This window comes from Athene noctua, chromosome 9 (assembly GCF_965140245.1).
Source record: "Athene noctua chromosome 9, bAthNoc1.hap1.1, whole genome shotgun sequence".
Classification (NCBI taxonomy): Eukaryota; Metazoa; Chordata; class Aves; order Strigiformes; family Strigidae; genus Athene; species Athene noctua.
Window position 1 is genome coordinate 12784362 of NC_134045.1, and position 15938 is coordinate 12800299.

Below are 15938 nucleotides of genomic sequence, written 5' to 3' on the forward strand. Positions count from 1 at the left end.
GCTCATTCAGTATTTACAACTGCTGTGAACTGAGTCTGCTGTTTAATTGTGGTCTTCTTGCTGGAGCTAGAGCAATGCTGTAGCCCCTCAGGCGATGTTCTACTAAACGTACCAACACACTACAGTACTGTACCGAACGGTGAGTAACTAGGTGTGTTTCCTCTGGATTTTCCTTCCCCGTCCCCCCTGCCCCCTCTCCACTATTCTTTGAATGATGAATGTATTACAGCAAGGAAGAATAGTAGGATCACTACTCTATTAGTCCCAAATTAGCTTTTCCAATCTTACTCATTCTTCACATAATTTGACAGAGATTTTCAGTAACCCATTCTTCTACAATTTGGTTTGACAAAGACAGATTCTGCGATTTCTGGGGGAGCTCTGCAAATCAGGGAAGTGCTTAGGTGTGTTAAAATAAATACCCATCTTGTGCACAGAATAACTCCATCACTTTTCCCACTAGTTTTGCCCTCTATCGCTAAGTTAAAACTACCTGCCTTTGATCTCAACATGGTAACAGTTTATTGACAGTTGAGTTGTAGCTGGTCACTATTAATTTAATTATCAAAATGTCTGAGGACATTTACTGTATTTTGTGCTGCTAAAAGAGGCATTTTAGTGATCCACTCAAGGCAGTTCCAGTAGCACAATAAAGGTTGCCACTAAAGTCAACGGGAGTCAGCACATAACTTAAAATTATTTTTATTGGCAGTTTTTTTTACAAGCATTTGTCTTTTATTACTTTCACTAAAATAAAGCATATAGCATACAGTGATTTCACACATTTAGGAGATAAATAAGTGTATCTTGAGTTCTTTAATGCATTTATAGTTTATGTAATACAAAGCTTTTTCTTCACTAATGGAAATTTTAAATACAGCTTGTTTGACCTTTTATTAAACAAACTTTTACCTTCTTAGCCTATGTTTCCCTTGTTAACTTACAGATGTTTAAACAAAATTGCAAAAGTGCAGTGATATTTATTGCTAGAGATAAAAAGTTGCTGTATTAGGATGAAACCTGCATATCAAGTTATCAACTGGTAAACTAAAAAAACCCTAAATGTACACCATCAATTGAAGTGATACAGAAAAACTTTAAAGAATAACAACTATTGAATTTTTGCCTCTAATTTGTGTGTGTGTGTAGAATAATAAAAAATAATCAAATTTTCCTGTTTCCACACTGATTGGTATTCACGTTAATCATGGTATTTTCTGTATTTCATTTAGACTTTACAATAAACTTGTTCGTAATTATAAATAAATAGAGGTATAAAGTCAAAATCTCATACTGCATTTCTCTTGAAATTACTATGTTAAATTTAAGATCATAAGTACAATCCCATTCAACTTAATCAAATATCATATGACTAACTTCATGTGCTCAGCGTTTCATGCTTCATAGTTGAGAAAGGAAAAACTTAGGTGGCACTTAGTATCTTTAATGGCACTTCTTTCAGCAAAGGATAGTGTGCATTTGTGTTACTAGCCAGGGTTACTCTTCAAAACAGTATTATAATATATGCATGAAAAATAAACAGAACACTAAATAAAGCAACAATTCCTATGTTGTGCTTCCAGCTTTAGCTAATGGTACAAGGATCATCATTGCTTGGTTTCATTTCCCCTTCCAGCAATAAAGTGATCACAGCCTTACTCAAGTAGCTGCACGTTCCCTTTTTTCCAGCTGGGTGAGTGTTGTAGAACGCAGTCATGTCATCCTGCAGGAGAGGGAAAAGATGTTTCCATTAGTGGTGATTATGTAAAGCAGCCAAACACAAGCAAATAAGAGGAACATCACAAATATGTTAAATGCAGATATGTTTTTCAGACTCTATAATTCTGCTCAGTTTTCAGAAATGTCCCATATATACTTACCTGAACATGTGGAAAACAGATTACTAAAATGCATTGCATGTATTTCTTCATTGAATTTTCCAGTCCTGTACAGATACCACGTTCTTAATAGTTTTTTTAAATGTAAAAGGTGTCAGGGAACAACTGCTCTCTTAAAACACGCAGCCGGATGACTACTATGCTGTAACTTACTGTGCCACCACAGTATGATTGTGAGCCAGGTCCTTAGGTGTACATGTAGAGATACTGACTAAAGATTTATTTGGAAGACTAAAAAATTTTTTTTACACCAAAGAACCAAACCACAGGTAGCACATGAACTAATTCATTAATCAGATCAACAAAATAGGTATCCTTCACTGAACACCTGTTTTGCATAGTTAATGATGCTAAAACATCTGCTTAGTCTCAAATTATATATTGGCTGCTATAATAAAAGGTTCAACACTCTGATCAGGAAATTGGTTACTTTTATTAAACCAAGGGCAGAAATTGTGTGGTGAAAATATTAGACTTCTGCAGTTTATGGGTGTGTTTGAAATTACTGGAGTAAATACTTTATTACATTTATTACACATTAACAGGGAATTAACAAAGTTCAAAATATTTGCAAGTCAGTTTAATAAAAGAGCATAGTTCAGATGAACCAGGAGTTCTTTAAGCAGTGTTTCTTAGGAAAACTTGAAACAGAGTATCATCAGAACAGTCCTAAGCAGGCTACAGTTAACTGCCAGCTGGCAGCATATACTTGGGAATATGTGACAGTCAGGTTCCAGAAAATTTTAATGTAAGAAGTTGGAATTTCCAACAACATATTCACAACTATAAATTGAGATTTCTTTCTAAAAGACAAAAAGGCACCACTCTAAGTAGATTTGGGCTTGGAAAAAATCCATTACTTAATGGAGGTTAGGACAGCACTAGTGAAAACTGGATTTTGCATGGATTTTTTCTTTCTTACAGCTATTGGGGATTTCCAGCTTGTCACAGAATTCAGTAGCATATTCAAGATACTGTGCAGAGCTGGCACTTCATAGCCAATTGTGTAGATGGTAAGTTTGATTTTGCTGTAGCTGCAACCACAGAGTCACTACCCTCCAAAATAAGCAGGCCAAAACAATCATAATTTCAAGAAAATTGTGTCCTTTTAGAAACAGGTATTGTGCAAGGTGATGTGTTGCTAAGGCTGGATATCTGGCTTGCTTTCAAATCTTATTACAAAATGTAGTGGCAAAAAAAGTGAACCTTGAAACTTTTGAAAGAATTCTTAAGGAGCACATCCTTCCTCATCTTTTAAAGGAGCTAAATTCAGCACCAGGCAGTGCTGTTGTATATCAGTATGTTATGTGTCAATAGATTATTCAGAGCTAGCACAGATATCTCCAAATACATTGTGTACAATAAATGCCAGACAGAGCAAGGAAGATCATCCTCAGTCACACAGGGACTTGTCCCACTGCTTTACTCATACCTCCTCTTTCAACCAGTTGCTGTTATTACAGAATTTCACAGATTTTAGGCACCAAATATTTAGAAGTCTTTAAAGCATAAAACCTAAAATCCTACCGAGGTATATCTTAGAAGGTACTTAATGATCAAGTTTCATTTATTTGGATTTTAAGACTTAGAGATTAAAAGCTTGCTAGTGTCATGAATGCAACCCTAGCACAAAAAGCAGTAGCTAAGAGCAGTTTTGCATTTAAAGTTCCTACATTAGCATTGTTAATATGAGTTCTTTGATTACTTAATTTTTCTTAGCATCTGTGTACAAAAGATCTTAAGTTCACACTCTTTTGCTGAGCTTTAGTTTTTTCTTCATTTTTTTGTTATGCTTAACTCTTCTCTGTTCTAGGGTCCCCCCTAAGTAATTCTTTCCCCTTTAATGAGTATTATAACTATTACAGCTTTTCTCAGACTCTCATTTCAGAACTATGTAACATTGTGAGTGTTCTCCTTACCACACCAGTTTGAATTCACAATTCAGCAATAAAGCAAGTGCACATCTTTTATCTCTGTTTATAGGCTCTTTGCAGACTTATGGAGCACTTGGGTATGTTAATTTATTATTAGTGTTTCATTCTGAACTCCTGTCAATGATTGGAGTGGCATCATCGATCTTACTGGCATCATGGAGATGCGGTGGGATGGCTCCTGTAACTGGAGTTTTAGAATGGAAGGGTACGGGCTCTTTAGGAAGGAGAGGCAGGAGAGACAAGGAGGTGGGGCGTCACCCTCTACGTCAATGGCCAGCTGTACTGCACGGAGCTCCGCCTGGGGATGGATGAGGGTCTGACTGAGAGCTTATGGGTCAGGATTAAAGGGGAGGCAGGGACAGGAGACGTTATAGTGGGGGTCTGCTACAGGCCACCCGAGCAGGAAGACCCAGCGGATGGGGCCCTCTATAGATGGATAGAAGCAGCCCCATGGTCACAAGCCCTGGTCCTCGTGGGGGACGTCAACCACTCCAATATCTGTTGGAGGGGCAACACAGCAGGGCATAAGCAATCCAGGAGGTTCCTGGAATGCCTTGATGATAGCTTCCTTCTCCAAGTGCTAGAGGAGCCAACAAGGAGATGTGCTATACTGGACCTTGTTCTCACCAACAAGGAAGGGCTGGTGGGGAGTGTGAAGCTCAAGGGCAGCCTCGGCTGCAGTGACCATGAAATGGTGGAGTTCAAAATCCTTATGGCAGCGAGGAGGGCGCACAGCAAGCTCACTGCCCTGGACTTTGGGAGAGCAGACTTTGGTCTCTTCAGGGATCTGCCTGGTAGAGTAGCATGGGATAAAGCCCTGCAGGGAAGAGGGGCCCAAGAACACTGTTAATACCTAAGGATCACCTCCTCCAAGCTCAGGAATGATGCATCCCAACAAAGAGGAAGTCAGGCAAAAATGCCAGGAGGCCTGCATGGATGAACAAGGAGTTCCTGGACAAGCTCAAACACAAAAAGGAAGCCTACAGAGGGCGGAAGCAAGGACAGGTAGCCTGGGAGAAATGCAGAGAAACTATCCAAGCATCCAGGGATCAGGTCAGGAAGGCCAAAGCCTTGACAGAATTAAATCTGGCCAGGGACATTAAGGGCAACAAAAAAAGCTTTTATGGGTACATTGGTGATGAAAGGAAGATTAGGGAAAATGTGGGCCCTCTCCAGAAGGATACGGGAGACCTAGTTACCCAGGATATGGAGAAGGCTGAGGTACTGTTACTTTTTTGGCTCAGTCTTCACAAGCAAGTGCTCCAGCCACACCCAAGACACCGAAGGTTAAGGCAGGGACTGGGAGAATGAAGAAGCACCCACTGTAGGGGAAGATCAAGTTTGAGACCATCTAAGGAACCCGAAGGTGAACAAGTCCATGGGACCTGATGAGATGCATCCACAGCTCCTGAAGGAACTGGTGGATGAAGGCGCCAAGCCACTATCCATTGTATTTGAGAAGTCGTGGCAGTCCGATGAAGTTCCTGATGACTGGAAAGGGGGAACATAATTCCCATTTTTTAAAAGGGAAAAAAGGAAGACTGGAGGAACTACAGGCCAGTCAGTTTCACCTCTGTGCCCAGCGAGATCATAGAGTGAATCCTCCTGAAAACTGCTAGGGCACATGGGAAATAAGAAAGTGTTTGGTGAGAGCCAACAAGGCTTCACTAAGGGCAAATCATGCCTGACTAATCTGATGGCCCTCTACGACAAGGTTACAGCGTTGGTGGATAAGGGAAGAGGAATGGACATCATATACCTACACTTGTGCAAAACTTCTGACACTGTCACACATGGCATCCTTGTCTCTAAATTGAAGAGACATGGATGTGATGGATGGAGCACTTGGTGGATAAGGAATTGACTGGATGGTCACACTCAAAGAGTTGTCGTCAACAGCTCGATGTCCAAGTGGAGAGCAGTGACAAGTGCTGTTCCTCAGGGGTCGGTGCTGGGACCGGCGCTGTTTAACCCCTTTCCTGGTGACATGGACAGTGGGATCGAGGCACCCTCAGCAAGTTTGCCAACAACACTAAGCTGTGTGGTGCGGTCAACATGCTGGAGGGAAGGGATGTGCCATCCAGAGGGACCTGGACAGGAGTGAGAGGTGGGACCATGCAAACCTCATGGGGTTCAACAAGGCCAAGTGCAAGGTCCTGGCCATGGGTCAGGGCAATCCCCAGCACAAATCCAGGCTGGGCGAGGAGTGGATTGAGAGCAGCCCTGCGGTGAAGGACCTGGGGGTATGAGTGGATGGAAAACTGACTGTGAGGCAGCAATGTGTGCTCACAGCCCAGAAAGCCAACCGTGTCCTTGGGCTGCAGCAAGAGAAGTGTGGCCAGCAGGGGATTCTCCCCTTTTAATCCCCTCTCATCAGACCCCCTGCAGTGCTGTGTCCAGCTCTGGGGGCACCAAACATAAGAAGGAGATGGATCTGTTCAAGCAGGTCCAGAGGAGGCCACAAAGGTGCTCGGGGGGCTGGAGCAGCTCCCATGTGAGGACAGGCTGAGAGAGTTGGGGGTGTTCAGCCTGGAGAAGAGAAGGCTCTGGGGAGACCTTAGAGCGGCCTCCCAGTGCTGAAAGGGGCTGCAGGAAAGGTGGGAAGGGACTCTTCATCAGGGGGTGTAAGAATAGAATGAAGGGCATTAAACTGAAAGAGGGAAGATTTAGATTAGATCTAAGGAAGAAATTCTTCCCTGTGAGGGTGTTGAGACACTGGCAGAGGTTTCCCAGAGCAGCTGTGGCTGCCCCCTCCCTGGCAGGGTTCAAGGCCAGGCTGGACGGGGCTTTGAGTAACCTGGGCTAGTGGAAGGTGTCCCTGCCCAGGACAGGGGGTTGGAACTAGGATCATCTTTAAGGTCCCTCCCAACCCAAACCATTCTATGATCTAAGAATAAAAAATAATTCAGAATCACACAGAATTAACATTTAAAACTAACTTCAGTAAGAATTATAAATTCTCTAAGACAGTAGTATTTTACTCACTTGTTTTTCATCTCCCTTCGGACTGCTGTGATCTTTCTGAAAGTCATGAAATGCTTCCTGCACCACTTTGTCCAAGTCCACTTTGTCCTGGAACTCTAGCTCAGGATTTCTCTCCAAAATAACAGATACAACCATCAACAACTAGAACGCAGAAAAAGACTGTAAGACTTTAAATTTGATTTTTTTAAAATTCAGGTTATATAAAAGCACTGTTAATAATTACTAACATATGCCTCTTTCAAGCAGGAAACCATTTACTAATGGCACATGTAATAGCGCACAGATAATAGAATTCTGACTTAGATTAAAAAAAAAAAATCACTGAAAAAGCCGGTTTTTATGGATGATTAACATTTCTGGTGACTACCTAGTTAAAGGCACTGCATAAACGATTGACATGAACATCTAACTTTGCCAGGGAAGTTATTTTCCAGTTTATTCAGTTCAATCTGTGGCTGCCCAAATGCTGGTGCTCAGCATCTGGACAGGATGAAAAGCAGCGAACACTGAACCTCAGCATTTGATGTTCTAAGGTATAATCACATATGGTATAATCATACTAGGACAAAGTTTATAAAAAACACAGTCAAATAGACAGTAATAAAAAGTGTTGGTTCAAGAGAATTTACCTTCCTTATATCTGAAGGAGGTTTAAAATAGGAAGGTGAACATGAGCGACCTGTTGTAATAACTGCAAGTAGGTATTAAGAGTCTATATTGGTCATCTTGGGTTTTGATAATTGTGTTATCTTTTAGCAAAAATTGGGGATGTTCCAGCAAGCAGCATGACCATTAGTTGTTAGCCAAAATTGAGATGGATTTGATTTTACTGTGGAGGAATAATGCACAAGTGACAGAGGCATATACTTGGGGACTAACAATGAATGCTGCTGACAGCACAGCTGTCAGTTACCAACAGTACAGATGCTCCTGATCTGTTCAAAAAGTATACATTATGTGCAGTGGTGGGGAAGGAGTTTAAACAGCCTCTTGCTTTACTGTTAGGTGGGAACATAAGGAAACTGGACGTTAGTTGATTCAGTAGCATAAGGCAACTTACTGGACAACCTCAGCAAAATGGGAAAGAAGAATCTACACAGGGCAAACTGATATTTTAGAGCAGTTTTTCCCTAAATCCAGAAAACTGTTAGGAAAAGGCATGGGCTAGGGACATGAAGAAAAGCTACTTTGGAATTATTCTTACTAGTTTTCACCTCCTGTGACCTAATGGTATTGGTGCTGTCATTAACACTTATCTATTTGCTAAAGAGGAAGAGCATCGAGAACGTAGTATATTCTGAACATGTTAACAGGAACCTGTTTAATCATACAAAAATCTGTGGAGAAACCACTGAAGCAAGTGTTCATATTTAAAATGCTCTTTCTTCAAATATTTGAGCCTTGGATACTTATTTTCTTTTATGCTGTAACATACTCATGTACGTTATAAAATTTCATTCATTGTAGGCCACAAACCTCTACAATAATTTGTCTATATTCCGGCTGGTCAATATTTTGCAGCATATCTTCAACTAGAAGGGAAAAATTCATTTCATACATCGTCATATCCGATAAGGTTGGTTGCTGAAAAACAAATAATACTTTTACTCAAAGACCATTTGCATTAAATCAAAACCACCCCCAGGCAGAGACTACATGCTTGCAGAATAAATAATACTTCAGTAAGAAATATGACTACCACAGGATCAAAAAAGGGAGCAGATTTCAGAGTCCATGACTTGGAAAGGGTTATGCTTTTATAAATCTGTTTTAGTAGAAATAAGTGACTTCCATTTTATTCTAATTGTATTTTACTCAGAACCAAAAAGAAAACTTGAAAATACTTTTTTTAGAAAAAAAATCATACCAGGAACAAATTAGCCTAAGTAGTACATTATGGCATAAAATCAACATTAGTGATAAAATAATTTAGCATTAATAGTAAGATGGAGCAGAAATAACTGAGCATCTCTGCTGTTTTTACCTGTGGTAGAAATTTCCCTGCCACTATTAAACCATTAGGGGTTCTTTCTAAGATCTGCCACACCCGATCATAGAATCCAGCAGGAGTTCGATTGAGACAACCGTCTATCTGTCTTCTGTTCAGCCAGCCTCTGCAAGACAAAGAACATGGAGAACTTGAAGGAAAAAACAGCTACAGATGTAGAACAAAGCCCTGTTCTGTGGTGCAAGCCAGTAAGGTAAGCGGTGACATCAAATACATATTCATGATGCATATGCAGTATATGCTGCGCTTTCTGGTAAGTTACACTCTAAAGCAAACAAAATCAAGATGGTCAGCATATAAATTTAGGATGTTATTCTTATGTGTGTGTTTGTGCTTTAAGTAACTGGAAGAACTGTGAAATCTATCCAGTACAGTAACAGTAGTAGGCTGAATTCATCAAGTCTAATCAATTTAAGTCACCGTAAACGAAAACATACAGAAAACAGAAGTCACTGTGTGGTACCTATGACAGCCAAATTTATACACAATGAAAAAAAGCAGTATTAACTATAATATTAGAATTTGTTTTATCATACTACAATAGGCAAAACAATTCAATATATAAACACAGCTCAATGAAATTCTGCATCTATAAAATACAAAATGCAACAGATAATGGATTAGAAACACCTATAATTCCAATTCAAATACCAGGTTAGAAAAATGCATTTCAGCAGGATTGCTGAAGGTAGGTTTTTTATGACGATGTGCAGAAAAACAAGTGGCCTCTAAATCCAGAAAATATGACGAATCGTTGTGTTAAACTAAAGCTTTGAACAAACTGAGTTACATTCTCCATAAATTACAAATTTTGTTTGCCTTCAGAAGCATATTGTCTCTGCCTTTTTTTAGAAAAAAAAAAACTTACAAAGATGAAGTCTGGAATTCAATTTCCATATTTTAACTTCTCAGTATTACTACAGTAATGGGGCTGTAGCCAAAATGTTTGAGACACCAAAAAAGTTTAAGAAGTGGCAGCCATGCATATGATTTTAATTGGTCGATTCACAGTACAAAATTAAATCTCATGTAGCAGTATTGCACATATTTGACAGAAGAGTCTTCCTGAAAGTTACTGTCTTTAGTTGGTTTTTAAATTTTAAGTAGAAAATCTCTTTTTATATGGTAAGATAGTAGTGAGAGCTCCCTTAGGAAGCAAATCTCTGATGAAAAGCAACTAATACTTTTGTGTCTTCATTTAATATTCCTCCAAAAGGGCTTTCTTAAAAAATGTTCCATGTATTCTTAGGTCACAAACAGCTCTCTTATAACCTTAGTAAGAGGGAACAAGTAATTTAAGGACGCACCTTATTCAGGAAAGGTGGAAAGTTTCTCCACCTAAATATCTGGATATTTGCAACTCAGGAATCAACACAGTATTATTACATATTATTTACCACTATGAATTTGTTTGGGTTTTGTTTTGGTTTTTTTTTTTTTTTTTTTTTAAGGAAAACTACATTTAAATTGGCTTGGTAACATGGCTTTCTGTATTTCAAAGACCTGGTTCTGGTAGGCTGTTTGAAGAGAAAGAAAAAAAAACATGGGGGGGGGGGGAAATGCCCTGGGCAACTTGGCAACTTTGTGATCTTTGTTGTTCTGCAGAACTTTTGTAGCCTAGCTCAAATGAAATTCAGGACTAATATTTTGGGTTTTTTTAGTTTTCCTTCTATTTGTATTGCTAGCGTAGCCTGAATGTTCACAATAAAATTACTTGTCAGTAAAATTACTTGTTTATGCAGATGCCAGTATGTAAGATGAAATAACAAAAAGCTCTTACATTGAAAAACCTTAATCTTAAATACTGGAGAAATGGTGAGAATTCCTTCTGAGATCTGACCAGAAAGGAGAACTCTACTTCTGACAACTCCATGTGTGTTCTCACACTTAAGTTTCTAGTGTAGTTGGGAGCTACACTAAGATGACCAAGCAAACAGCGTGGTTGTGGTGGTTTTTTAAGTATTTTATAAAAAAGAGAAAAAAAACTATCAGTAAGTGATGCATCTTCTGAAGAGGTTTGAGCTCTAGGTAACTGAGATATGCTTTATGAAAACAAAGGAGATATTTAAATCCAAGGCTTTAAAGCATTTATGATACAATAGCTGTCAGTGACTTACTATGGACTTCTAATTACCACTGACATGATCAAGCCAATAAGCAGTGATTTTTTTCATGTATAACTGTACTGGATTAACATACCAAATTTAAAAAAGTCTCATAACTCACTTCTCAATAAAACACTTCACTGCCAAACAATTGTGCCTTCTATGACAGTTCCATCTCATTCTCTGTACAACTCTGTCCTTGGACTAGGCCAAGAAAACATTCATAAAAACAAAAAGACAAGTTGTGATAGAAATAAAAGGTTGATTTCAAAGAAAGAACCATTTGAAGATGTCAAAAATACTCTGACCTATCTAAATTACTATGGTAAGGAAGAGAGTCCTGTAAGCTGTATGAGAAAAATTATTTTTATAACTGTTTGGACCATTAAAAGAACAATGCGTCATTTTAAAAAGACTGTTTGCAATCTTGTGACCTACATAAATAGGCCAAAAAGGTGTTGGTGGAAGTCTGCACTCTGTTGGCGAGATACAGAGCTATACACAGATATATGGTATCATAATCCTGCAACCCAGTGTAAGAGGTAGGAAAACCGCACAGCTTTTACCCTTCATGAAAACCTGGAAAGAGGTTAGCTGTGGAGAGACTGTTAGGGAGGTAAATATACCACTAGCCCTTCAGGTATGACAAATTAATTGGCAGTGATATATAGTATCACAGCAGCAGACATTTTTTCTAAAAATCACAACAGTAGGAAAAACTGTCACAGAAAGAAAATGCAAGGAGACAGTGTTCTGTATTTCCTGGCAGGAAAAGAACTTTTAAAAACAATTCATTAATGCGTAAGGAAAAATAAGCTTGTAATACTGTACAGGAAGAAGTTAAAAGAGGAAGTTTTGAAGGATGTGCTGGCTAGCTTTTGTACTCAGATAACCCCCAAAAAAGAATCCTTATCCTGAGAAAATCAACCAGACTGCTCTTTGCTGATCCAGCTATTGTATGTTAAAGGAATCAAAAGCAGAAGGCACTGTGACAACTCAGGCAAGATCTCTAATGAAGGATGGTGCTCAAATTGCTTACTGTGATTGACCAAATTGTTTCCTAAATAGCATAATATTTAACAGAAAATGCTGCAAAGAGAAACCTAGGGTTGTTCTGCTAAGGTTTTACATGAATAATGGCAGCATAAACATGAGCAGAGACAGCAACTAAACAGCAAGCATTAATAACCACAATGAATACAGTGGAAAGCATGTGGGAGAAACAAAGTGCACAGTCAGTTGGACTGGGATTCTACATGACACAAACTAGATGAGAGAGAGCTTGTTTCTCAGGCACTGTAGATGAGGGAAAAACCAGAATGTGTTCTGAATTAAGCAGGAACATAAGTAGTCTGATGTGTGGTATACTTCCTCTTTGCTGAGAGCAAAGGCCATCAGTCAAGGACTACAGAAATGATCAGCAGTATTATATGCCAAAATTTAACCTAACTTAAATAGAAGTAAAACCTACAGGATGATTTTTGACTTTTATCAATACAGTTAATTGGAAATATTGGAATTTTATCTTTTGTCTTGTACACATTGCATCACAATGAATACTCTTTTTGGCAGCCAGTTACAACTTCGAGAAAAGATTACAACTTTCAGGCAGCACCACTTTCTCCTGAAAATTCCAGACATCTGTTCTTAATTCACAGAATAAGCTGGAAGAAAGAGGACACTGAAGAACAGACAGACCGTTCTTATAAGTTACTTAAGTAGATGGTATTGAGTAATTTTTGGCTCCTTTCCCCACATCAAAGAATGTAATGCTTTGTACTACTGCCAAAGTATAGAGATTACTACTATGAAGTAAGACTTTCACAAAGATAAAGCTGAAAAGGGAAGATGAATAAAAGAAACAATTGGAGAACCTGGACAAAGGTGAAAGAATGAAAAAGTGCATTTTTTGCTACCTTTTCTAAAATAAGTACATTACTGATTGCAGGTGTCTAGTAATTTCAGATGTATACAAAGTAGTTCAGAAATAAAAATTACTTGAACAGCCTACTATGAATGAAAACAGGTGCTACAAACCCACACATCTCATTACCTCCCCTGCGGCTGTGGTTGAAGAATATCCAGCAGAAGCTGCTTCACTTCACTAGGGGACATCTGGTATAAGTCCTTTGCTGGCATATCCCCAGCACGGATTTTCAACTCATACTTCATAGCATGGATAATCCATCTGAAGCAAAGGGAAGAATACATCTATTAATTAAATATGAAGTTTCCAAAGATGAAAATTAGTCAATCATAAGAATTCCACATGATCCTGCTATTCGGCTGTCATGACATGAATAAAGTATCAAACAAATAGTTTACCACTCTTACTGTATTGTGGAATTTACTCAGATTTTGCGTTTGTTTGCAGCATGATACAAACTGAAAGGGATAATCCACAGATTTTTAAGAAATGGGTTGTGAAGCATGCTTTTCATAGGGAAGATATATTTGATCACATATTCCCCTATGTCCTATGTTCATTAAGACAAACATTCACCTGCCTTTTGATGTTAAAATTCCTACTCAAAATTATGCGCTGACAGTATACGCATTTCGCTGATGAGTTTTTTAAAAAAATGTAAAAATTATATGGTTTTACATTTTAAAAGTCTTCAGGGCTTACTTATAGTTTTAGCCTTTGAAATTCCTTTTTGTAGTCTCTGCACTTTTCTTTCTTCTGCTACTCTCTTGAAAAGATTTGATTAAATTAAAATATGACAACAGTGAAAATTTTTCAGCCTTAGGTATTCTGATAGGCAGAACTTTGCAAATTATTGAAGGAAAATGCTGAATTTTATTCTGCACGTTATATAAAAACAGTGCTACAGCCTCTAATATAATTTCAAAGATGAAATAATGTATAGATACATCTGAAGCAAGATAACAGCATGCAGCTCAGTCTCTTACCATCTATGTTGCTTCAATTCAAGTAGTTATTACTATCAAAAGGGAAAAGAAATTTAACTAGTGTTTTCTTCAAACAGTCCATTGTACAACACCTGATCAAGTCTGGGTTACATCAAAGACCCTTGCTCTGTTTATCAGAAAACGCAGAGTATTCCTGAGAGTTACCTTGTTATCAGTACAGCCACATTCCACAGGCATTTAATTATTTAGCCCACAAGGTACAGAATACTTTTTGTTTATGTAAGTCAAGTCACAATCTTTTCTGAAGGATTCTCAGTAACTACACAGAATTCTGAGGTGTTAGGCCAGCTGATTCAGCGTTGCTTTAAATTTGAGGTTTCTAGAACCATTCATTGAAGGTGCAAGATACAAGAGAATATTAGGAAATATTACATTATCCAGAACACGCTACTTTTATTTTACTTTAGTGGGTGAATAGTGTCCTTCTCTTGTTACTCAGATCAACAAATACAACTGGTTTAGGCATCAGTTCTTTTTTCACTGATGACTCAAATGTATCTGTGTGGAAGTCATTCACCAGTTATTTTCTTTTTGCAGTGGCCCACAAAACATAGTTGAGAGTGGACCTCCTACCAAACTCTCCACTGATAAAAAGTAGGTAGAATTCAGTTGGTTGGAGGTTTTTACAGTAATAGGGCTGTCAGGAACTTGATGTATTTCAACATGAAACTCTCAAAACAAATCAATAACAAGACACTAAATCAAATTATTATCAAACTGGAATGGTGTTTCCGCAAGAAGGTTAATTTTGCTCACTGGAGTGGGCGATAACGCTGAAATAAAGGAAATTGAATCTTTAGTATTAACCTTGGAAGAAAGAAAAAAAAAAACGTGTAAAAAGGACTAGATACAGAGAATGAGAAAAGGGACGAAAAAGGAGTAACATGGATCTGTACAGGGTACAGAAAATGTATTTAAGTGCAAAAGGATAGATGTCCTTGTAGTTAAATGTAATACAGGTGATTTGAAAAGTTTTTGGTTTTATGATGACTGGAATGTACAGCTAAAGTAGAAGCATGAATCTTGTGTGCTAGAGAAATGACTGCTGGTATCTAATTCCAGTGCTGAAATGCTATACTTTCTCTATGAAAAAAATATGGAAGATGGCACACTTAAGTTCTAATTTTAAAGCATGCTTACTAATTCTGTAAATCTCAGTCAGCACCTGGCCTCTTCAAAGTAGTACTTATTCAAATGCATCTTTCTCTTCCTAAATGTGAAAAAATAATTAATTTCTGTAGATAGCAACGTAAATGCAGATACCACAGAATATAACACTCCAGTACAGACTATTTTTAGGTCACCTTATCAAAGGCCTAAATACAACAATCCAGTCGGTAAATTATGTTTTAAACTTGATTCAGGTTTGTGGTTCCTAATTTATGTATAACTTAACCTAACTTGTTTAGTATAGAATTGGACAACTATGTAGCTGATGAACAGTCAGGAAGTGTTGTGTGTGTCTGTAATAGGGCTACTTTTCAACTGGGGGTGTGTGTGTGTGTTTTGGGGTTTCTTTGAAGAACAAAAAGAAATTTTTAGCAACCTTATAAGACAAATCAGGTTTTTGTTTACCATGGCACTTAAATATTTTTGTGTAGAGAACTACTCTTGAACAATGTCTTTGTTATGCCAGGTATCAGATAGACATATTCACCAAGTATAGCTTGGTGCCTCAAAATATTTTAGGAAAAGCTGTAATGGTAAATACTTTTGAACTGCAGAAGCTTTTATTACCCAAAGTCTCCATTACAGACAATACTCTAAAAGAACAAGCTATCTTTTTAGGCAGATCATTGTGCTGCAACTCTGAAAAGAAATAGTTTAAGTACCTTGAAACACTGTTTCCAAGGGATTTGTTGCTCATGGTTGCCAGACTTTTCAGACTGGTTTAGACAACATATTGTGAGCTGTGCACTTACTAGAAACCAGAGAATGCAACTAGAAGCATGTTGATCTGGAGAACTGTGTGGTTTCATAAGGGAATCAAATCCATGCTGCATGTTTCCTAGATTATTACATTTATGCAGTCTCTACCCTTCACCCATTTTCCCCAAACCTATGTGACATAGGT

At 38.2% G+C, this 15938-nt stretch overlaps 1 protein-coding gene across 8 annotated transcripts in view; it reads right to left on the reverse strand.

Annotated features, from left to right (window-relative positions):
* Positions 1–695: 695 nt before the first annotated feature.
* PHKB (phosphorylase kinase regulatory subunit beta) overlaps positions 696–15938 on the reverse strand; it is an 87522-nt gene continuing 72279 nt past the window's right edge. For all 8 annotated transcript variants that reach the window (XM_074913039.1, XM_074913038.1, XM_074913044.1 and 5 more), the window contains 5 exons: positions 12984–13118; positions 8802–8931; positions 8294–8401; positions 6818–6958; positions 696–1723 (listed from right to left, as the gene is read on the reverse strand). In XM_074913039.1, coding sequence (XP_074769140.1) covers positions 1586–1723; positions 6818–6958; positions 8294–8401; positions 8802–8931; positions 12984–13118 — 652 coding nt within the window. In that variant the 3' untranslated portion in view covers positions 696–1585. The remainder of the gene's footprint in view (positions 1724–6817; positions 6959–8293; positions 8402–8801; positions 8932–12983; positions 13119–15938) is intronic.